The sequence below is a fragment of the Neophocaena asiaeorientalis genome, unplaced genomic scaffold (genome assembly GCF_003031525.2).
Source record: "Neophocaena asiaeorientalis asiaeorientalis breed wild unplaced genomic scaffold, Neophocaena_asiaeorientalis_V1.1 scaffold543, whole genome shotgun sequence".
NCBI classification, from domain to species: Eukaryota; Metazoa; Chordata; class Mammalia; order Artiodactyla; family Phocoenidae; genus Neophocaena; species Neophocaena asiaeorientalis.
Genome location: NW_020173671.1, coordinates 1,665,597 through 1,689,342, shown reverse-complemented (window position 1 = coordinate 1,689,342; position 23,746 = coordinate 1,665,597). Strand labels below are relative to the sequence as shown.

The window sequence follows — 23,746 nt, the reverse complement described above, 5'->3', positions numbered from 1 at the left end:
CTCCCTCTGTAATCTTCTCTGCAACATTCATTATATATTTTACTTTATCGGGACCATGAGATTGTGTTTATATATCATCTCATATTATAGTGACTTTTTAATGTTTGTCTACCTTATCCCCAAACCAGACTGTAAGTTCTGGGAGGGCAAAGACACAACTTATTTTTTCTTTATTTATTTTCTTTCTTTCTTTTTTTTTTAACATCTTTATTGGAGTATAATTGCTTTACAATGGCGTGTTCGTTTCTGCTTTATAACAAAGTGAATCAGCTATACATATACATATATCCCCATCTCTCCTGCCTCTAAGATGAGATTCTTTAACCAAATATCACTTTGCCAGTATCACTTAGTTCCCGGCTTTAAGCAAACCTCCCTCTAGAGGGTCTCTCCCCATCCAAACCCTGTGGAGTCTGGAACTTACTTGATGGGTTTGTAGCTGGGGCTTTTACAGAAGACCAGCAATCCGGCTCCAGAGCCCACCAATAAACCCCCCGTCTTCAGGCACCTGATAGCTGACACTCCCTAGGGGGAGGAAGAGCATTAAGAAAAAGGCCAAACGGTTTCATCATTAAGAATCTATGCATGATGGGCTTCCCTGGTGGCGCAGTGGTTGGGAGTCTGCCTGCCGATGCAGGGGACACGGCTTCGAGCCCTGGTCCGGGAGGATCCCACCTGCTGCGGGGCAGCTGGGCCCGTGAGCCATGGCCGCTGTGCCTGCGCATCCGGAGCCTGTGCTCCGCAACGGGAGAGGCCACAGCGGTGAGCTCTACCGCAAAAAAAAAAAAGAATCTACGCGTGACCTGACACAATGGGCATGGCCAGGGCCACGCTGATGCTGCCCTGGATGAAGCTAAGGAAGGTGTTGCCTGTGATGTACCCCCAGGCTGGCTAAGACACCTCAGTGCCAACAACAAGCTCGTGTGCCAGGAAGTAGCCCTCCTGGTCCTGCAAGGAGCAAACACGCTGCACCAAGCTTCTTGCCTTTAAAACCACCTGTGCATTCTGAATATATTAAAAATGAACACTTTACATCCACCCAAATGCAGTTAGCGCAGAGACGTAAGCACGACCCCGGCAACATCAGTTCCTCAGGTGCCACCGTTTTCACCAGAACTTAACCCTTAGAATGCAAAGAGACTGTACTTGAAATCCAAAGAAAGCACAGGAGACCCCTTATTGTTTGGTGATTGTATTTTCTGAACTAAAGCATTCAGTCTGTAATCTTACCAGTAATAGGAAACATATTTAAAGTCAAAGCCATCTTCAAAGTCTGGGGATGTACGATGGTCATTTTGTATCATCCTCTGTGAAGTTCTAATCTGAAAATGTGCACGACCCATATCTTCTTTTTTTAATTTTTTTTTTTGTTTGTTTGTTTGTTTTTTTGGCCAAGCCACGCAGCACGCAGGATCTTAGTTCCCCGACCAGGGATCGAACCCGTGCCCCCTGCAGTGGAAGCGTGGAGTCCTAACCACTGGACCATCAGGGAAGTCCCCCAGTATTTAATTTTAAAACACTCAATATTATACTGAGCTAGTGACTTGAGAGGTTTGTGTCTTAATGAGGTTTGGATATTATAAAACAAAGATTATGTCCCTTCAAGTTACTTCAAATTGAATTTTGCCTGTTCTGGCTCAACAGGCATTCCATGACGCTTGAGAAGGGAAACCAAGGCTCAGGAATATGAAGGCATGAACCAGAATTGCATGCTGCCCTCTCCTGCATCCCACCCCCAGCTCCAAAAGTGCTGGAACAGGACCATGGGATGAAACCCTGGCCCATGAGGAGACAACCCTGAATGCTAAATATTTTTAGCATTTGTTCGGGGACTTAGGGAAGCAAGGGATAGAGTTTCACAGAGCTTCAAAGTTACATACGTGTAATTTCTAAATAAACTTTTTTGCAACTACAGATGATATTGTTCAAGCACACAGGTTCTGGAGCCAGTCTGCCGGGCTTCCAATAGCAGTTCTACTACTTGTTAGCCATGAGATCTGAAATGGCACGTGCTTTAGTTTTCCTCATCTGTAAAGCACGGTTGCAGTGGTACCTATATCTCATCAGATTGCACTGAGGATCCAATGAAAGTATAAGAAAGGTGCTATGCTCCATGTCTGACCCCTCAACATTTACTGAGTATGTACTGTTGTTTAAATTATTATCATCATCGTCTTCATTTCAGTGCTGTATGCCTAATAGTGCTGCCTGTCCATTTGAAACCATTCCAATTCTTTCTCTCTCTAACCATAGAGCAAACATTTTTTTGTTCGTTTGTGTTTAGTCTTCTGTTTTTTATTGAAGTATAATTGACTTACAACACAGAGAGCAAACATTTCGGTAGAGTTTCAAAATGGGTAACTGCCCGAGATTACTCAATATTCAAACCAAATGTCTTCAGTGATACCTCCTATCCCTTTGTCCTAAAAGAATTCTTTTCTTTCCGCTTGTGTAAAAGGCATCTTGGAAACATCGCTTTATGGAATTTACCATTGGACCTGAATTAGGTATTAAAGCATCCGTAGGAGACTTAAGTGCCACAGGTTTGAGGAACACTAAGACAGTCAGCATCTTTTCTGGAGAGGCACTTACATCCCAGGTGGTGGGGAGGCAAAAATAGCCAGATCAGAATTTTCACATAGTGTTTTTTGTGGTACGCGGGCCTCTCACTGTTGTGGCCTCTCCCGTTGCGGGGCACAGGCTCCGGGCGCGCAGGCGCGGCGGCCATGGCTCACGGGCCCAGCCACTCCGTGGCATGTGGGATCTTCCCGGACCGGGGCACGAATACCGTGTCCCCTGCATCGGCAGGCGGACTCTCAACCACTGCGCCACCAGGGAAGCCCCTCCCATAGCGTTTTATGGAGCCCTTTGGAGGTATCTCAGGAGTCAGAACTGGCAGGGCTCTCAGCCTGTCCCTCCTTTAACCTGATCTGCTTTGCTTTCATCTGTTGAATATATTGGAATCCCCCTCCTAAAAATAATTTGAAAAACACTGGCTTGGACTGTACCTTGATCTCCTGTGGGGTTATTTCTAGACTCTTCTCTACCTATACTAGAGCTTTCTCTCATTCTTATGCACCTCCTTAAAAGCTGGAATAGTAAACAGTTATGTGATTAAGAAAACTCTAACGTCTTCCCAGGAACATGGTGCAATATTGCAAAGCTTCTTGGGACTATTGGCTAAGTGGAAATGCATCTAAGCTTAGTTAGAACCATCTGTTCTATTACCAGACATGAGATAGGCAGGTGCAGAACCTGGCAGCTTTCAAATTCAAAGTTTAGTAGAAACAGCCCTTGTAACTTTCCGGGACACTGGAAATAACAGCACTTATTCTGTCCAATTACCCTTTGATTGTAGGCTTTTTATTTTGGTTTAAATATCAAAATCTCTCACTGGACTTTTAACCTGAATTGTTAGGAATTCTGCAAATATAAACAATGAACAATTTCTACGTCTTGCTCATGACTTCAAATGTCAGCTGAGGCTAAAATCTAAGATCTGGTTATTCGATCAGAAAATAAAATGATATGTAGTCTTGTAAATGAAAGAGCACGTCTCTCACACATGGCAACTAGGCTGCCCAAATGCTGGAACCAACGTGCTTACAAAGCCACAGGCCCTGAGCTTTGAAGATGAGGGGAAAAAAGGTGTGATTCTGATCCCTAATTGAGGACACGAAGGAACACCTCTGCCCTGAATATAAACCAGGGAGGAGGGCTTGAGCGAACTAATCAACTTAACCTTGCAGATTTAGGTGTGACATTGGGTCCATCACAGACTTGTCATTTTTTCTCCACAGACACTTAACGGAAGTCTGTGCTCACAGTGGCAGGAAGAAATCACTAGAAAATGTCAGGGCAGAGCAGACTTTGATGGTCTCTACTCACCAGACTGAATCTGTCCTTGGCAGGCCCAGTGTCTGCCAGCAGCTTGGTCCTAGGGCTCATCTTTAGAATATCTCCAGTGGTGGTGCCGAGGTAGAAAAAGCTATCATCATCGGCCATCTGGGGATCAGAGGGAAAACGAAATCTGAAGACCTGGTTTTCCCCAGTGATGTGCACGAGCCCCTGATCAGGGAGGGGATGAGCTTTCTCTGAACCCCACTGTGACCTACAAAGGGCACAGGGAACTCTGCTCAGTATTATGTAACAACCTAAATGGGAAAATGTATAACTGAATCACTTTGCTGTACCCCTGAAACCGTCACAACATTGTTAATCAACTATACTCCAATATAAAATTAAAAGTTTAAAAAAACAAGACCTACAAAGGTCCTTCTGGCGACTCCTGTTTCCTCAGACTCAAAGATGGGTAAGAACAGTTTCGAGGGGAGCACAATAGGGCCAAACTCAGAACTGGAGGAAACATTAGACTTCAAGCAGCCTGTGCATTTCACCGGAAGTCGACCTGTGTCTGTTAGCCTGCGCATCCCGAGACACCTCCGAAGGGCTCCTAGGGAGAAACTGTGCTCCTCCAGAGAGAATGTGCATTTGCTTTATCTCCTATTTCAAAGTCTACACTCATAAAATGAGTATGCGTTAAAAAAGAGGAGGTGGAGAATGGGGTTATATGCATGAATATTTGAATCCACCTTAAAAACATACGAATAATTCCTCCTTATGGAGGAAACTGCATTTCAACAAGGAGTTTCGTTGTCAGAAACTTTATTTCTGGTGCAGAAATAACATAAGTGGCAAAGGGAGGTGCTGGGGGCTCTGAGTACCTCCTGGCTACGTTGCTTCCCTCCAGGTGAGGCAGGTTCCTGGGGTCTGATGGCAGTTCAGGTCCCGCTGAAACAGATTTCCCCATAGCTGCGTCTAGGCAGCCTCTCCAGCTTCTCACGGGAGCTCCCTCACCTGTGCCTCTTCAGTCAATGTCCCCCATGTCCAGACCTCACCTCCCCACCCCTAGCCCTAGGTACGTGTACCTACACACATGTACACACACATGCGTACACACACAGACACCTATCTTGGGAACTTGTACTAACAGCTACCTAAAATAACGCTTAGAGTAATACTCACTGAGATACTCATGACTATTCTTTTCATTTGTCCTGTATGGCACTCGGTTGGCCAGATCTTTCTATTTGGGAGATCCAGTTCCCATACTCGAATTGTCCCACTGGAGAAAAGAAACCAGCAATCAAATGGATACCCATTTAATAGACACTTCATCTCTTCTCTGTTTTCTGCAGTGCCTTGAAGGAGAAGCTGAAAGGAAGAGAACTAGGTATTTCGGGGGATTTGTTACAGCCTGGTGATCTACCCAAGATACAGTCGTCCCTTGGTATCCACGGGGGATTGGTTCCAGGACCCGCCAGCGGACACCAAAATCCGCGCATGCCCATAGCCCATAGGTGGTCCTCCTCGGTATCCACGGGTTCTGCATTCGTAATTCCGCACTCACGGATTCTACCAACTGCAGATCTAAACGTGGTACGTCATCCACAGTTGGTTGAATCTGCGGATGCATAACCCAGGGATACCGAGGGATGATTTTATTCCATTCAGTGCTCACAACCACCCTGTGAAGTAGGTTTTATGATTCCCCCCACTCTCCAGATGAGGTTTAAATTCAGGTTTTGACTCCTGGAGACACATTATCAGCAGACATCAGAATTAGCTGATACCTGCTGCTCAATCACCTGTGGGAGAGCAGATAGACCCCCCGTAAAAGGTTTAGGCAAACGACTCTGCAAACCTGAAGGGAGTTGAAGAGCTTCACGGCCACCAGTGACCCCCAAAGTCAGGGTAGGACGTGGTCAGCTGCTTTAGGATCAGAGAACTGTCCTGATAAGATTCTCTCCTTAGGGGCTGGCTTTCATGCCAGTTAGTTTCATGGCCTCTGAATAAATCCTTCCTCGTAATTAGCCACGGAACAGATGCCTGCCGGATGTCACAAGGTGGGGGCAGGAAACAGCACAGATTCTTTATTCTGGCTGGAAAAGTAACGAATGACATGCGCCTTTCACAGATGAGAGACCACAGGTGGGCCGAAAAGGATCGTTCCAACCAACATATGCTTCAACCCTACCTTCAGATTTCTGACCTGCGAATTGGTATGTGACATGAAAGGGGATGCTTTTATATAGGTTTAACCTTCATGTCAAACTCCAAACAGGCCTCTGATAGGTGAACCTGTAAATTAAGTTCTTCTGTTAGACAGATGCAGGCCTCTGTTCAGACCTTCAGCTTGGTACCCCACCCGCCTAGCTGCTCGATGCTGACCCTACCAGAAATGATCGCATATGGCTGATAGTCAAACGTTTGAAACTTGCTGGTGCAGTTCATTCGCAAACTCTCATTTCACGAGATCTAAATTAAGTGCAGGTGGTAAGAAACATCGACCGGTAAGTGAATCGGTGCAACTGGGCAAATGACCCTGTGAGCACTGACTGGGGGCAATGTGTTATCTGTAACAAACAGACCAGAGCCTGAAATGGGTTTAGCAGATCAGCAGAACCTTTTCAGTAGGAAGCACAGAATGGTCAAATAACCATATTTAAAAAGACTTTCAGCTAAAAGGATTTTTAATGATTCCCAAATCATGAAAATTAAGATGGAAGTTCTTTTTCCAGGACGAAAGCCACGTTCACCCTAATTGGAATGACCATGTTTTCTGTGCAAGCAAATCGAGTGATTTACAAATTCTGGACACCTTGACAGCGGATGCGTACTTTCCAGCAGTGACAAACATCTCATCGCAGCAATTGGAGAAGATGACCGTGGTGGCATTCCCGACGTTGGGGCCGGCAGCAGGGCTGCCACAGATGGCGTCTCCCTTGGCTATGCTCCACACCACCACACTGCCCAGACGAAAGGACAAAGAGAGTCAGGGGAAAACAGGCTTTCAAAATAAGAAACGGCTCTTTTAGCGGTTCTAGAAGGAAAAAAATTAAAAGGTTACTTACAGAGGAACAAAAGAATTACACCACCCCTCTGCCCCCCAGACGTCTCCTCAATCGCACTGGGTTCAAAGATAAATGGGTGACATTTTAAAAGTTTTGAAGGAAAATGATTATGAGGCTGGAAAACCATCAGCCTGTCAATCAAGTTTGATGCTAAATCTAAAGAGATTTCCAGACAGGCAGGGCGTAAAAGTTTACCACTCATTTATCTCTTGTAAAAAAATTTCCTTGGGGAAGTACTCCAGCAAAAAAAAAAAAAAAAAAAAAATTCATTAATTAGAAGCAATAAAGGGGATGACATGGGCATGTTTTCAAACTTGAACATGTAGCTGATTCACTTGGAGGGCTTAGTAAAACAGAGAGTGCTAGGACCTACCCCCAGACTTTCTGATTCAGTAGGTCTGGGGTGGAGGCTGAGAGTCTGCTTTGCTAAAAAGTCTCAGGTGACACTGATGCTGGTGGTCCGGGGACCACCCTTTGAGAAGTGCGGTTGTAGGTTACCTTTTCCATCTTTCTGAGTACAGTCATACAATTTAGTCCTAAACTGAGTAGTGTTTGCTTAATGATATCAAAAATGTGTGTGGGGGGTGTTACATTAAACACTGGGGTCAGAGTATTAAAGAAAAAGAATGCAGATGGAACAAACCTGGTTAATGGAAAAACATGCCTACCTATGTTCCCCAAGTTTTCTACGTGTGGAATGAATTATCACAGGTGGTCTAAATCAAGGTATAACCGTGATCGCCAGGAAGGGGGAAGGAGGTCGTATAAGAGCTATGAATTCTTTTTCTTAGTAGGAAGTTGATAGATACCACCTAACGTGGAAAAATTGAGATGCATGTCACTTAAAAGTTGTAAAAAACTAGAGGAACCAATATCAAAAAAGACTGTTAAAACCTCATACCCAAGAGAAATAAAAATGTACATCCACACAAAATCTTGTACGTAAATGTTCCTAACAGCATTAGTAATAATAGTAGCCTAAAAGTGGAAACGACCCAAAAGTCTATACATTAATGAATGGATAAGGAAAATGTGGTATATCCATACAATGTGAAAACAGTCACAAAAGGCCGCATATTGTATTATTTCATTTATGTGAAACATACAGAGTAGGCAGATCTATACACACAGAAAGTTGGTTAGTGGTTGCCTGAGGCTGGGGCAGGGGCAGTGGTGGAGCAGGAATTGGGAGTGACGGCCGATGGGCACTGGGTTTCTTTCTGAGGTGTTGAAAATGGTCTAAAATTGATTGTGGCAAAGGTTGCACAATATAACACGTAAAAAATGTCCTTGGGGGAGTATTCTGGCAAAAAAAAAAAAAAAAACCAAACAAACCCACTCAACTAACCACTATACTAAAAACCACCTGACTGTACATCTTAAATGGGTAGATTTCATGGTATGTGAAATGTATCTCAATAGGGCTGTAAAAAAAAAAAGAATCCAAGTGCCTCTGGACAGTAGAACTCTTCATGGTGGAGGGGATACAAATTTTGAATCCTTCTGCATAGTAGGACAACACACTTGCTTTATAAACCATGAACAGGTATAGCTTTAATTTTTCAAAAACAAGTTTAAGATTTAAAAATAAATAAAAGGCGCCAACACAGATAGCTGGCCAAATAAACTCCAGCATATCCATACAATTGAATAACATACAGTTGTTGCAAAGAGCGATATGTATTGCCTACATATATACACGTAGAAGATATCCTTGGTATAAAGTTAGTCAAAAGCAGGTTGTAGTACAACACTGATAGTACAATAACATTAATGCAAAAGCTTCACAGATAGGTTACAAAATATTCCAAATGTATGCATATGCAAATTCTAGAGTGTCCAGTCTAGTTCCCAGCATCCCTTCTGTTTCTCCCCCTCTGTGGAGACGCCAGGTGGTTTGGGTAGAACGGAGCCTCCCACACGGCCAGGGTTGACCCATGACTATACAAAAGCAGCCAACAGGACCCCATGCTCTTCACCACCGTGACTATTCGGGGACGGGCACGTTGCATTTTCCTACAGCAAAATTTGTTTTTCTTTCAAGAAGAAACTTTCTTGAGCATGTTTTTCTCAACATCTCCAGTTTTCCGTAAGCAAATCTTCGATAGCCTAAAATCAAGCTTAAAATTACAGAGGAGATGACAGTTTTGCAGATTAGTCTTGGTTAAGGAGCCGTTTTATTCTCCCCCCAAGGCCTAGCCTTGGCAACTCTTCGGCAAGGTCTGGGCGTGGGGGGGTGATAATTGCCAAGCTTGAAAAGCCTCTGGGGCTGGGACCCAGGCATCAGGGGTCTTATTTCCTCAGGTGATTTCAATGTGCACGCAAGATTTCAATGTGCCTTAAGTTGAGCTAAGAATGTTAATAGCTGATTTGTGGATGCATTTCTTACACACAAAAAAAGCCAAAACAGTCAAATGGGGATAAGCCAGGGAAGTCTGATTATTTACATGGCAAGAGAATGACCGTGAAAGGAGGAAATGTCGTGACGCTTTTGTTGATTTGCTATATATTAAGACAACTGTCAATATACACTACACACAAATGTAAACTTCCATTGTAATTAACCTGTGGATCTCAAACAAGAAAATATCTGTGAAAGTGCACCAAAGCATTAAATCCTACACAAACCTCAGGTGTTATTTTTCTTCTATAAATGATGTTCCTTTAGCATTAACACAGGAATAGGTACTACATTGATTTTTATTCCTAATATAATGCTTTGAAATACTTTTCCCCCCCACAATTTCATTTGTATGTATTCTCTCCCTCCTAAACTTGACTGTGAGATCCTTGAGCGCCAAGATCATGTCTTGGTGAGGCAAGTTAAAAAATTTTAAATGCCACCTCTGGAGTCACACTGCCAGGGTTTGTCCCCCAGCTCTGCTACTTAGCAGCTGGTGAGTTTAGTTCCTCAGTCATATGGTCCCAATAGCTCCCACCTCATGGAGTTGTCATGAGGCTTAAATGAGATAATGAAGTTAAGTTACTCAGCACACACCTGTCCCATAGTAAGTGCTCAAAAAAAAAATTAGCTGTTGTCTATGATGAGAATGATGGTGACAAGATGATGTCATCTTCTCGATTTAATAGCCTTTTCACACCACACACGCTCTATAGATGGGCAAACAGAGAATGTTAGATAGGAGAGGGTACTTAACACGTCTAGAAATATGCATGGCGGAAAATAGGTAAATATGCTTAGTTCATTACCTTCCATCATCTGGGCCTCCTAGTGATACCAAGTACAAATCATTTGGTGAAAAGGCCAGAGCTTCAATTTTGCCCTTGTGAAGTGACAGCCGAGCAATCAGCTCCCTTTTCTTATAATGCCACAAAATGATATCCGCCTGGGAGCAAGAATACACTGTCAGATCATAGACAGGCTTTGAAAGAACTGGAAGAGATAGCTACCCCTCTCGGTGAGAAATAATCATTCGTCACTTTTCTAGAAATTAGAGCAGGTCTTACAAACACGACAGCAACAAGATGGACACAGTTGTAATCAGGGACGTTTGTTTCTGAGCGTTACCGGTCACAAGTTGCACCATCGGGTATAAAACCACTAGGTTCCTCAGCTCTCAGCCTGATAGGTTGAAAATGAGTTCCGAGAGGGGTCAAAGGAAGAGGAGGAAGGGTGTAAACAGGGTAGCACACAGCTATTCTGAAGTGGGCAGTTTTTCTTGGGAGGCACTGCTAAATCTATTGAGAATGAATGATTTTTTAGTTTTTTCACCTTGAAGCCCATGAATGTGACTTGTCCGGAAGCAATGTAAACTCCGCTCTTAGAGATGGTCACACAGGAGACATTGTTGCCGTGACCGTGTAGGAAATTCTGTTCCAGAGTATTTAGTGCCTGAATGAGGATGGTGCAACCCAGAGGATAAACCAGATGCTCCTGGTCGGGATGGCATTTTAGACCAGTGGGGACATGTCCTAAAAGAGAGATTAAAAATAAGAGTAAAAAATTAAAAAATAAATCAGGGGCAGAAGTGGCTGGTGGTTTTTATTTAAATTGAGCACAAAAGAACGCTTTTGAAATAAGCCTTCGTTCAACTAAAATTGTGTGTGTGTGTGTGTCAGGGAGGGGTGATATGTAATTTTATTCCACTGACAAGAAGGTTGGTCTAATATATAAGCTTCTCAAACTTTAAGGTGCATAAAAGTCCCCAGGGGCTCCGGTTAAAATGCAGATTCTGATTTTAGGTCTGGGGAGGGGCCCGAGATACTGCATTTCCGACAAGCTCCCAAGTGATGCTGGTGTTGCTGTTGCTGGTCCAGGAACCTCACTTCAGACCTAGGTCCAGTGTTTGTAATTCTGATAAGCACAGAGCACATGAAGCAGGAGAAGCCTGTCTGGGTGAGCGCATAGCCATAGGGAGAACGTGAATTCACTACCTTGGGCAGAAGTTTGGTAAAGATAAAAATCAGGGTTTTCGTTCTAAGTCTCTGGCAGGCTGAAGAATCCCAGGACTTCTCATAGTGAGACCCCAATCCTCCAGATATTTGCCAAGAACCATCTCAACAATTATAAATCTTTGTAATATGTTCTAATATGAAATAGACATGAGTCCTCCCTTGTTACTCATCTTTGGTCAGAATTGCTTTGGTTATTTTTCATATCTATTTTGCAATATACACTTTAAAGTCAGCTTGAGTACTTGAAAAACTCATGTTCGTATTTAGGGGAGTGGTGTTAAATGTATAGATTAATTTAAGGAAAAATAATTTTTATAATAATACGTTATATTTCCTTTCTAAAAGCAGGGTATGTTTTTCCATGAAGTCTCCTTTTATGCTCCCGGGCGGCATTTCTAATATTTCTTCATAAAGATCTCACACATTTATTTTGTTTACTTCTTAGTAGTTTAACATCTTCTTTTAATTGCTATTTCCTTCCCCATCAAAAGAGTCACAGATATTTATTAATATAGTTTTCTGGTCCTTAATGAACTCAGCTTTTATATTTAACTCCCTCTGGAATTTAGTTTGATGCATTATGTGATTCCAGTAGCTAGACGGATTTGTTTTCTTCAAACGGCCAAATATATTAATTGAATAAATGATTTCTTTCACTTTCATTGTGATCATCGTTCCTTTTTTCTGCAGTCAGTTCTTATAATACTAAGGTTTGTGTCTGGGGGTGATCTTGTCCTTGTGAAACGTATACTTAGTTTTTCTCATCGCAGGCTCCTTATAAACAGTCATATGGCTACCCATAGGGTAAAAGTAAACTTAGATCCCTACTTCACACCATCCACAAACAATACATTCCAGATAGATCAGGGACCTAAATGTGAAAAACAAGACTTAATGTACATACAAGTCGTAGGAAATGACTAGAAAGTGACGCAAAAGAGCAAATCCTAACAGCGGAGGCCAATATGTGCACCAAGTTACGTTAAAAATCACAAACTTCCTGGGAGTTCCCTGGTGGCCTAGTGGTTAGAATTCTGGGCTTTCACTGCTGTGGCCTGAGTTCAATCCCTGGTCAGGGAACTGAGATCCTGAAAGCCGCGTGGCACAGCAAAAAAAAAAAAAAAAAAAAGAAAAAAAAATTAAAAACTAATGACAAAAGACAAAATGAAAAGAAAACCCAAACCAGGAGAAGATATTTGCAATGTCCGTAATAACAGACAGAGAATCATACCCAGCAGAATATGTAAAGAACTACCATGAAGCAATAAGAAAAATACAAACTGCCCGACAGAAAAATGAGCAAAGGCTACGAAGAAGCAATTTATGATGGAGGAAATTCAAAAGCCAGAAAACGCATAGAAAGATATGCAGCTGCACAAGTGACCAGGGAAATGCAAATTATATCCAAAACGAGATACCATTTCATTCCCATCCTAATGGCTAAAATTAAGTAGGTGGACAGTACCAGGCATTAGTGATGTGCAGCAAAGGGAACACTCACAGAATGCTTAATGGGAGGGTAAATTGGTAGAATTGCTTTGGAAAATGTGCCCGTATTGAGCATCATTGAATACATGTACGTATCCTAGGACCGAGATCTACTCTTCAGTATATAACCTAGAGAAATACTTGCAGTTGTGCTTATGGGCCATGTACAAAGGTGTTCACTGTGCCGTTGTTTATATTAGTAAAAAGTGGTAAATGAATAAAAGCCCATCAACAGGGAAATAGATATTTAAAGCAAATTAAATCATCACCCAAGTAATGTTGGGTGAAAAAAGCAGGTTTCAAATGTACAATAAAACAGAAGATTAATCTTTTTAAAAGATTATAAAATATAAGAACATGTGAACATATACAATTTATATATAGTATATCGCATATAGTATATTCAATATTTTACATATATAGTGAAATTTTTAAACATAGCTGGGAAGGGTACACTAACCAGGATAATGGTTGTCTCTCTAGAGGAAGAAAGAATCAGACAGTGTTATAGGAGAGAGAACTGAAAATGTACAGTACCTGGAAGATTCAAGTGCACTTACATATTTACACCCTCAAGTTAAAACTCATAAACTGTCATGTAACTCTACAATGAGTGCTAGTGTCACCATGATAAAAGGGGCTTTGCTTTTGCTTCTGATTTGTTTCCATGTGAGAGCTACTAAACTCCATTACCTGGTGTTTAGGGCCTCCAAAATCGAATCCCAGGCTCTCTTTACTGTATTATCCTGCCAGTCCATGACACTGAAGCCAGCCAATTGTTTGCCATTCCCCAACTGACCCCACACTCTCCCCCTTCCTCCTTGGCTCACCCTATATCTGTTCCCTGGGATATTTACTCACCGACTCCTACCCAACTTTAAAGACTACTTGAGGGCTTCCCTGGTGGTGCAGTGGTTAAGAATCTGCCTGCCAATGCAGGGGACACGGGCTCCGGCCCTGGTCCGGGAAGATCCCACATGCCGCAGAGCAACTAAGTCTGGGCAACACAACTACTGAGCCTGCACTCTAGAGCCCTCAAGCCACAGCTACTGAGCCCACGTGCCACAACTACTGAAGCCCGCACACCTAGAGCCCGGCTCCGCAACCCGCAACAAGAGAAGCCAGGGCAGTGAGAAGCCCACACGCACCGCGATGAAAAGTAGCCCCCGCTGGCCACAACTAGAGAAAGGTGGCACGCAGCAAGGAAGACCCAATGTAGCCAAAAAAAAAAAAAAAAGAGAGACTGCTTGAATTAATCTTGACCCCATTCAAACCTAGAATAGAAGCTTTCTCCCACACTTTCATAAAACTTTGGTTATTTTCCGACAAGTAGTATAGCCTTTTTACGTAAACGTGTTGCATTGAAGGCAAAATTACGGGAAACTCAGTCACTTTTTACCAACAAACCCATATAACTACAGCCCGGATCAAGAAGCCGATTATAACCACACCCCAGACATTTCCCATCTGCCTTCTCCCAGGCTACATCTCCCCAGAGGTAATTGCTGCTTTGACTTCTATTCCTGTAAATTAATTTTCCTCATCTTAGAACTTTATATGAATGGAATTGTACTGTACAGTACGTATTCTGTCACAGCTGGCTTTTTTCATTCAACATTATGTTTGTGAAATCTATCCACATTGTTGCGTGTAGCACTACAGCCGTCCCTCTGCATCGGTGGAGGATTGGCTCCAGGACCCCCGCGGATACCAAAACACGCGGACACCAAAACACGCGGATGCGCGAGTTCCTTACATAGAAGTGTGTACTACAGTCGGCCCTCGGCATCCGTGAGTTCTGCCAACCGCGGACAGATTTTTCTGCCCTCTGTATGTAGTTCATTCTTTTTCATTGCTTCAGAGTAATCCATTCTATGAATATACCGATTTATTAGTCCTTTCTACTTTTGATGGACATTTTGGTTGTAGTTTTTAGCTATTTGAAATAATGCTACTATAACCATTCGCATATATGTCTTTTTGGTATACATTTTGTATGGCATTTGGAGGATACATCAAAAATCTTTAAGATGTACTCCGAATTTATCCCAAGGAAAAAGTTAAAGAGTTAAAAGATTTAGCTATGCAGATGTTCTTTGTAGCATCTAAAAATAAATGCAAAATAATGTAAGTTATACTAAATTTTTAAAAACAGCACATTGGTTAAATAAATTGGGGCATATCTATGCAACAGAATATTATATTAAAATATATTAAAATCATGGCATAGAGTATATTTACTGCTAAGGAAAGATTTGCATGGCATCCTAGGTGGGAAAAAAATCTGATTATAAGAGAATATATCAGCATGAGACCACTTTTGTGGAAAAAATTTATATGTCAATGTATATTTGAAAGGATCATACCAAAAGTTTAACAGTGATATCTTTAGGAAATGCAATGATGGCTGATTTTTTTTCAGTTTCGCTGTATTTTTCCAATGTTCTAAATTCTTGTTCTTAAGTATGGCTATGGATTTACCCCTGTATTACACTGTATTCTCAGTGCACAGCATACTATTTGTCATACAGTCGTTCTAGATAAATGCATATTTGACTCTATGAAAAAATATAAATTGTCACAAAATCAAGAAGGTAGAAAAAATTCAATTAATTTTATTCAATTTTAAAAGGCCGAGATAATTGCCATGGGAGACACTGAGGTATAATTGACCATATATTTGGTCTTTGAGTGCCACAAAACAGCACGAATTCAGTAGCGGGGCTCTCTGCTGGTCACCATTGTGACCCTTTGCCCTCATAGCAGGTCATCCACATCCTTTACCAATGACCTGGTGATCAGCCCTAAAGATGGCCAGCATCTCGGATGCACTAAATGCCCACTTTCTATCAGAGACTGTTAACCTAAAACGAAGACTCAAGAGCCAAGTCCTAGAATGTGCTAACACTTTAGCCATTGATTGTTCTGTGTCTACATTACCACAATTTTAAAGATTTCAGGCATCACAATGCACTTTTTTAAAAGTTTGCTTTTTTTAAAAAAATAGATCTTTATTGCTTGACAATACTGTGTTAGTTTCTGTTGTACAACGAAGTCAATCAGCCGTATGCATACATATATCCCCTCCCTCTTGAGCCTCTATCTCACGACTCTAAGTCATTGCAAAGCACCTAGCTGATCTCCCTGTCCTATGCGGCTGCTTCCCACTAGCTAACTATTTTACATTCGGTACTGTATATATGTCAATGCTACTCTCACTTTGCCCCAGCTTCCCCTCCCCGCCGTGTTCTCAAATCCATTCTCTATGTCTACTTCTTTATTCCTGCCCTGCCACTAGGTTCATCAGTACCATTTTTTTTTTTTTAAGATTCCATATGTGTGCGTTAGCATACGGTGTTTGTTTCTCTCTTTCTGACTTACCTCACTCTGTATGACAGACTCTAGGTCCATCCACCTCAGTACAAATAATTCAATTTCGTTTCTTTTTATGGCTGAGTAATAGTCCATCGACAGATGAATGGATAAAGAAGATGTGACACATATACACAATGGAATATTATTCAGCCATAAAAAGTTTGCTTTTTAAAAAATGCAATCCATTGCATGTTTTCATCCTTCTCAGAAAACCAAACAGCATTTCCCCCCTTCATGTTGCAAATAGGAGGGGGTCATAAGTCACATTTAGGCAGAACAACCAGGCCTCCTCTGACCAAAGCTTCTCTCCTCTCCAGCTCCCCCTGGCGTCCTCTTCGCCTTCTGTCGTGGACTGAAATCCTCACCATTAGAATCCCTCCTCCCCCACCCCAGCCCCTTCTCGTTAGTACATCAGAAGGTAGTTGGTCCCAGGGGCCTACACGGATTCTGTAGGTGGTTACTGAGGGGCAGGCAGTATTGCGGGTTGTGTGGGGCTTAGAGCCAGGGGAGAGCTGACTAGTGGGAGAAGGCTTTCAAGTCACACTTACTTATCCTTAAGGAGGAGGAGGCATTTCGTTCCTTTTAGGCAAAACCCATCCCATTCTTTGAGGCTTGGAGTGAGGATGTGACTCTCTAAGACTTTTGGGGAGGAGGGGCTCTCTGGGTCCCCAGTGCTTCGCTCATGCCAGCGTCCCAAGCTGCCTTCCAGGTGCTACCTGGGGTCTCACTCTCCCTGTGTGCACTACGTATCCCTGGGGTTCCTAAACCGCCCAACCCAGACGTGCTCTAGGTCTCACCATTGAATCCGATCACGGCCTCAAGCTCCAGCTCGGCCACCTCAGCCACCTCATCCTTGGGCGAAGTTTGGGTCTCCATCACCCGGAGACTCCGCTCACGTTCCTCTCAGCCTCCAGAGGTGCAGCGTCTTCCGGTCGTTATGGTAACGGATTTGCGCACGCGCGCCAGATCAACGCCTGCGCTGAAACCCAGCCGAAGGAGTTCGAGTCCTTTTGCTCTCTTGCAAATGGAAAGAGCCGTTCTTTTTACCTTCTAGTATTTCTCTGGAAATTTAAGGGGCACTAAATGCACAGAACTAATTCCCTCCTGTCCCATGTAAAGAGTCTGTGACCTTTGGGGTAACTATATAATCAAGCACCTTATGGCATTTAAAAATTAAAGGATTGCCTCTGATGGGAAGGCTGCTGTAAGACGGTATATAATTGATACTTCTTTGGGTCCCTTGTTTGAAGCAGGACAAAAAGGTTTTTTTAACTATACTGAGGTATAAATTATATATAGAATTTACTTAAAGTGGGCTTTAGTAAATTTATATAGTTGTGCAACTATCACCACAATCCATTTTTTGTTTGTTTTTGTTTTAAGCAGGATAAAATGTTAAGTAACTGCTAGAGGTCTTGAGGGGCTCCCACCTACCTGAGAAAAATGCTTAGATTTTGTTCAAAAACAATTTTATTTTAATTGCACCCAACTGTTCGCGTCTCTTAGTGGGACCCGATTGCTCCAACCTACAGTTCCCCGGGGGAGCGCTTTCCTTTCTTCATCACAGTTTGGAGGCCTTGGGGTATGTATATTCACTGTGCAAACTCCAGGTTCCGGTCGCGCACGGGTCGAGCCGCGGGGTATGAGCCGCGCGGGCCGCCGTAGTCAGCTGTTGTGAGCAGGAAGTGTCCGAGGAGTGGGTGGAGACTGCACCATGGCCCCGGACCCTTGGTGAGCCCGGGGAGAGGGAGGGTGCACGCGGACCGTCCCGGGGGCCGCCGTGCTGCTGGGGAGCGGGCGGTCGCTAGGCGTTAGGGCTGCAGGCCTTTCGGGATAAGGGGAGGAGAGCAAGGCCCCTTCCCCTACTGCCAGGGGCGGGGGTTGAGGGGCTGGGCTCTGCCGCATCCCGACACCCTCGGTCTTGACAGGGGTGGCCGGGGCGGAAGACCCGGCGGACCCCTGGGGAAGCTGAGTTCCAGTGCCGAATCTCTGAGCATTCCTTTTAGCCCTTCTTGGCTGCATCTCCCGGATTCCCGCCCATCGCGGTTGTGGAGATGGCTGATGCAGGCTTCCCTGGACTCCTGCGAAAGTGAAGTCGGAGTGACCTTTTTGTGGAACGCCAGTGTATCTGGTGAACCTTCTTATTTCCCAGGTGGAGAAACCGAGGTTCAGAATTCATGGTCATCAGCGAGTTAGTAACCAGTTGGCGCAAGCATCTAGATCTTGTGGGCCCTTCAAAAAACTTAGAGGAATCTGGGAGGGAAATTATGCCGTTTATAGGGTATTTTAGTACCACGAAGACTTTCTATGGCAGCAACTTCTGCAGTAAAACAATAGGTGATCAGGGCCTTTTATTCAACAGTTAAGTCCCAAGGACTGACTGAATGATGAAAGACACAAGTTCTGATACGAGGAACCTATTCCTATAACTTATTGGACTTGAGCTTTTTGTTTACTAATTAAAAATGCTATAGCTCAACGCGGTTCTTTTGGAGAATATGTCATATTAGTACTTGTAACATAGTTTATTGTTTAAGTTGCAGATAGTCTGGATATTAAGAGATTAACTTTGCAAAATCAAAGTTAATCTACCTGGGATCTAGATTATCTGGGCCAATGGCTTAATTGATTTAACACTATTTTTTTTTTCACCTAATTTTAACACCCTGATAGAAAATTTAGAAAATATTGAATATTTGCAGAGGAAAAAACCCCCATCTTTAACTCTTATCCTTTGGAATAATTGCCACTGTTGATTTTTTTAAATTAATTAATTTTTGGCTGCGCTCTGTCTTCTTTGCTGCGCGTGGGCTTTTCTCTGGTTGTGGCGAGCGGGGACTACTCGCGGGCTTCTCACTGCGGTGGCTTCTCTTGTTGCAGAGCACGGGCTCTAGGCGCGCGGGCTTCCGTAGTTGTGGCTCGTGGGCCCTAGAGCGCAGGCTCAGTAGTTGTGGTGCACGGGCTTATTTGCTCCGCGGCATGTGGGATCTTCCCGGACCAGGGCTCAAACCCGTGTCCCCTGCATTGACAGGCGGATTCTTGACCACTGCGCCACCAGCGAAGCCTGGCACTGTTGAGTTTTAAAATGAATTTATTACTTTGTATAATATATGTGTGTGTGTATAGATATACACACACCCCTGTATATTTTACAAAGCAGGGAACATTCCTCCATATCATTAAATATTCAGTGAAAACACAATTTTAACGGTGCTTAATAGTGCCTCGTATGAATGACCATGATGCACTATGATTTAATCATTCCCCTCTTTGTACCCTTTAAAAAATGTTAGAGGGCTTCCCTGGTGGCGCAGTGGTTGAGAGTCTGCCTGCCGATGCAGGGGACACGGGTTCGTGCCCCAGTCCGGGAGGATCCCACATGCCGCGGAGCGGCTGGGCCCGTGAGCCATGGCCTCTGAGCCTGCGCATCCGGAGCCTGTGCTCCGCAACGGGAGAGGCCACAACAGCGAGAGGCCCGCGTACTGCAAAAAAAAAAGGGATTTTTTGGGTGTTTTTTTTTTTTTAATTACGAAGACTGCCTTTTTGTTCCATCTCTTATTTCCTTGGCTCACTCCCTAGAAGTGGAACTACTGGGTCCAAGGGCTAAGTTGCCCTCCACTTCCGGGAAGCTAACTCCCTCATTTTACACATAAGGTAGGAAATAAAGGTTAGAAATAAGGTAGAGGCCGCAGGGTATCCATTTAGGTTGGTAGAAGCTATCACTGAACCCTAGGCCTCTTCCACAGTTAATGTTGAAAAAGCACTGGTAAGTTTTCCTGTTCCTCTCAAGTAGGTTGACTCAGCAGCTTTCTCATTTGTTGAAAGTGAAACAATGAGGGACTGTGCTGTGCTAGGTCAGCTTCCTCGCAAAGTAGGTTGCTGCTCAGGGGAGCAGAAAGGAGTATGGAATAGGACTTTGAAAAATCTATAAAACAGACTTGACTACAGCTTTGCTCTCCTACTCTTGAAACAGCATAGCTCAGTGATGCTTTACTCCTGGGTAGCATTGTACTGTTTAGAAATGGAATATGGCTGTTACTCTTTAATGGCATATCAAAGCCAGCGGTAAGCTCACTGTGTAATAGAAATAGCCGGTGGCCACTGTCTCTGAATGGGTTCTTTGCTAAAGTTAATCAGCTTTACCACTTTTTTCTCTCTGTTCCAGTTCCACAGCCTCTGTCATGGCATCACCATCCTCTTAGTCACTTAGGCCTAAAAACTCTAAGCATCTACTTTTTCCTCACTCTTCCTATCAGATTGTTCACTAATCTCCAGTATTTTTTTTCTTTTCTTTTCTGCCGTAGCCCAATCCTTTAGAGCCTTGTGGCTTACAGAGAGTAAATATTGGTGGCTGGTTACTGCGTTGAATAGCTGGAGAAGTCTTCTACTGGTCTCTTGCCACTCTTCTCTCATCCCCCCAGTGATTTATGTACGTGGAGTTCAGGTTACTTTTCCTAAACTAGTATTTTAGGTACCTGTGTGCTTGATTCCATCATGAGATTGCCCTTTACCGCTAGGCCAGTGGTTCTCAAGCTTTGCTACAGATTGAAATCACCTGGGGAACTTTACAACTCCTCACGTCCAGGTCAAACTCCGTGCCAGTTCAATCAGAATGATGCCTGAGGTAGGAGCCAGGATTTTTTTCTTTTTTTAAGTCTTCTCTGGTGATTCAACTGTGTAGCAAAGCTTCAGAAATGCTCTTTAGCGCTCAAATGAAAACGTGAGGATTATGAGGAAGACATCTGGGGTTTGGGCATCAGCGTTTCATGTAACCTCTTCCAGGCCTCACTCTATGTGTACAAGGATCCCCTACACCTCTCAGATTCTCTGCTAAAAGTCAAAGCTTGTCCTGCTGTTCAAGGCTCTGCAGAAACTAGCTTCAACTCATCAGTACCATTTTATACTTTACCCTCCTACCCAGGACCACCACTCAGCCGACCGTGCCGGGCTCCTACCCTCCCTTTCATCTTTGCTTGTTCCCTGTGCCTCTCACCTCATCTAGAATATGCTCCTCCCTCTTGTGGGAGTGAGAGGCCTGCTTTGACCTTGTGGTTCAGCCCAAGGTGTAACCTCTTGGCCCAGCCTTATCAGATCTGTCTTGGCCAACAGTAATTTCTCTCATTTCCGAACTCCGGAAATATGCACTCGCCATTTATACTCCGCGTTTGGCAGGAGGTGTGTTGTACCTTGTTATTGATTTTCATACGTGTGGTCTGGGACCACAGAGCCAGACCTCAGAACCTCTTTTCATAGATGACAACATGGAGGGAAAAAGAGGAAAATGTGGCAAAGCTGGGACCAGGACCCAGTTTTTCTTATCAGCCTCCCTCCTACTTTCTTTTTCTTTCTTTCTTTTTTTTTTTTTTAATATTTATGTATTTACTTTTGGCTGCCTCAGGTCTTAGTTGTTGGCCCACGGGCTTAGCTGCCCCACGGCACGTGGGATCTTAATTTCCTGACCAGGGGTCGCACCCGCATCCCCTGCGTTGGAAGGCGGATTCTCAACCACTGGACCAACAGGGATGTCTCCCCTACTTTCTTACTTGTGTGTTGTCTTATATCACCTGCTCTCTTTTGGTATGCATGAATATATGTATATGAAAGATGCTACTTTAGGTTATAGCGGTGAGTTGCCAAGGATCCTACTGTTAGCGAACCAAACTTGGGTTCACTCGCCCGCATGCAGCAAAGCCAATCTACTGATACAATGTTGTGGTGAAGGAAAGTGCAGCGTTTATCGCAGGGCACCAAGCAAGGTCTAGTGTTAGTGCTTAAAACACCTGAATTCCCTGACGGCCTTCGGGGAAAGGTTTGTAAAGACAGGGTGAGGGGGCTTCCCTGGTGGCGCAGTGGTTGAGAGTCCGCCTGCCGATGCAGGGGACACGGGTTTGTGCCCCGGTCCGGGAAGATCCCACATGCTGCGGAGTGGCTGGGCCCGTGAGCCATGGCCGCTGAGCCTGCGCGTCCGGAGCCTGTGCTCCGCAACGGGAGAGGGCACAACAGTTAGAGGCCCACGTACCGCAAAAAAAAAAAAAAAAAAGAGAGGGTGAGGGAGGGGCGTTGCGGGGTCGTGATCAGCTCGTGGACACTCTTCTGATTGGTTGGTGGAGGGGTAATTGGGAGTCACTTTCTGGTTCCAGCTGGTCTGGGGTCTACGTGCCTTTTGGGCAGCACACAGTTAACTTCTCCCACCCGGCGGGGGTTTCGGTATCTGCAAAGCAGCTCAGAGGACACGGCTCAGAATATTATCTACAGCCCTTGAGGAGTAACCAAAGGTCCTTGACTTTAATGGCTAAACTATTATTATTTTGTTTTGCTTGACTGTTTTCCTGCTTCTCACCTCTGATTAAATTTACTCTTTGGAACTCAGGGAAGCCCTAGGAGACCAAAGCTTTTCTATAGACGAGAGGCAGGAGGAGGACAAGGGGATGGGGGTCTGTTCAAGGAAGGCCCCATAGGGTCCTGCTCGGTTACACTACCACATTGGATCCTTACTAAATTTAAAATGTACAGCTCTTAGCATAGGACCTGGGCCAGATCAGGTACTCAGTTGTTAGCCATAGCTGTAATTACTGTAGTAAGACTCCTAAGGGAAACGACTGGAGATTGTTTATTTTTCCTTCATTCAAAGACATGTGCCAGGTCCCCTCATTGTTCAAGTGATATGTGGGAATTCAGAGATTTTAAGAAATGGATTGCTTATTTTTTCAGACAAAAATTGGAACATTAGGTTAAACAGATTTTAATATTTTTTTGAAACTTAAAAATATTTATTAATTCATTTATAATAACAATAATCAACCTATTACATTCAGTATAAATCATGTTTTTAACAGAAAATATCTATATTTTCCAAAACAAGAGAAAATAAGTGAGAAGAGTGGCATTGTTTTGCATTAAGTTCTTTTTACATAAATTTACATAACTTTTTTTTATTCAAACAGAAAGTCACAAAAATTATAATCATCCCCATCAGTTCACTCAGTCCCATGTCATTAATTTTTTTTCATCTTGATCTTTTGTTAACACTTTTATGAGTTCACCAGTTTTCCATTAGAGTTCTGAAAACGCTTATTCATTCAGTTCAGCAGCAGTCAGTTACCAGAAACCTGTACTTGTCAGAGTCTTTTCCATGAATTCCTTGAAGATGAAACCCTTTTATAGGAACATTTTTGCAAAAGCATCAGAGTACACCCAGAACTGTCTGTCAATGACAAAAGACTTAAAAATGACCACGGTTAAAGATTTGATGAAAGTTCATAATAATGCAATTGACAAGGAAATTTAGTTATTTCTGAGATATACATTTTAAAGTAACAACTAGAATTGTGACTTACAACATTATACCAGAACATATAAGATTTTTAGGAATTTCATGTAATGTCTGAAACATTTATATTCACATATTTCCATACAGATAACCCAAAGAAAGTTTGGTGTTCATTTTTTTTTTAATTTTTAAATTTAATTTTATTTATTTTTTTATACAGCACGTTGTTATTAGTCATCAATTTTATACACATCAGTGCGTACATGTCATTCCCAGTCGCCCA

The 23,746-nt window shown here is 43.3% G+C and overlaps 2 protein-coding genes across 4 annotated transcripts in view; one reads left to right on the top strand and one right to left on the bottom strand.

Annotated features, from left to right (window-relative positions):
- Window positions 1–17,069, bottom strand: part of CFAP52 (cilia and flagella associated protein 52) — a 33,438-nt gene extending 16,369 nt beyond the window's left edge. Inside the window, exons 1-7 of one of the 2 annotated variants that reach the window (XM_024748464.1) lie at window positions 16,991–17,069; window positions 10,648–10,847; window positions 10,125–10,261; window positions 6,681–6,809; window positions 5,026–5,125; window positions 3,889–4,005; window positions 425–525 (exon numbers count right to left, since the gene is read on the bottom strand). In XM_024748464.1, the coding sequence (XP_024604232.1) occupies window positions 425–525; window positions 3,889–4,005; window positions 5,026–5,125; window positions 6,681–6,809; window positions 10,125–10,261; window positions 10,648–10,847; window positions 16,991–17,069 (863 nt within the window). Of the gene's footprint in view, window positions 1–424; window positions 526–3,888; window positions 4,006–5,025; window positions 5,126–6,680; window positions 6,810–10,124; window positions 10,279–10,647; window positions 10,848–16,990 lie in introns of both variants that reach the window. The other variant, XM_024748465.1, reaches the window with a different exon arrangement.
- Window positions 17,070–17,864: 795 nt separating this feature from the next.
- STX8 (syntaxin 8) overlaps window positions 17,865–23,746 on the top strand; it is a 238,014-nt gene continuing 232,132 nt past the window's right edge. Inside the window, exon 1 of one of the 2 annotated variants that reach the window (XM_024748471.1) lies at window positions 17,865–17,924. In XM_024748471.1, coding sequence (XP_024604239.1) covers window positions 17,908–17,924 — 17 coding nt within the window. In that variant the 5' untranslated portion in view covers window positions 17,865–17,907. Of the gene's footprint in view, window positions 17,925–20,603; window positions 20,623–23,746 lie in introns of those variants that run through there. The other variant, XM_024748472.1, reaches the window with a different exon arrangement.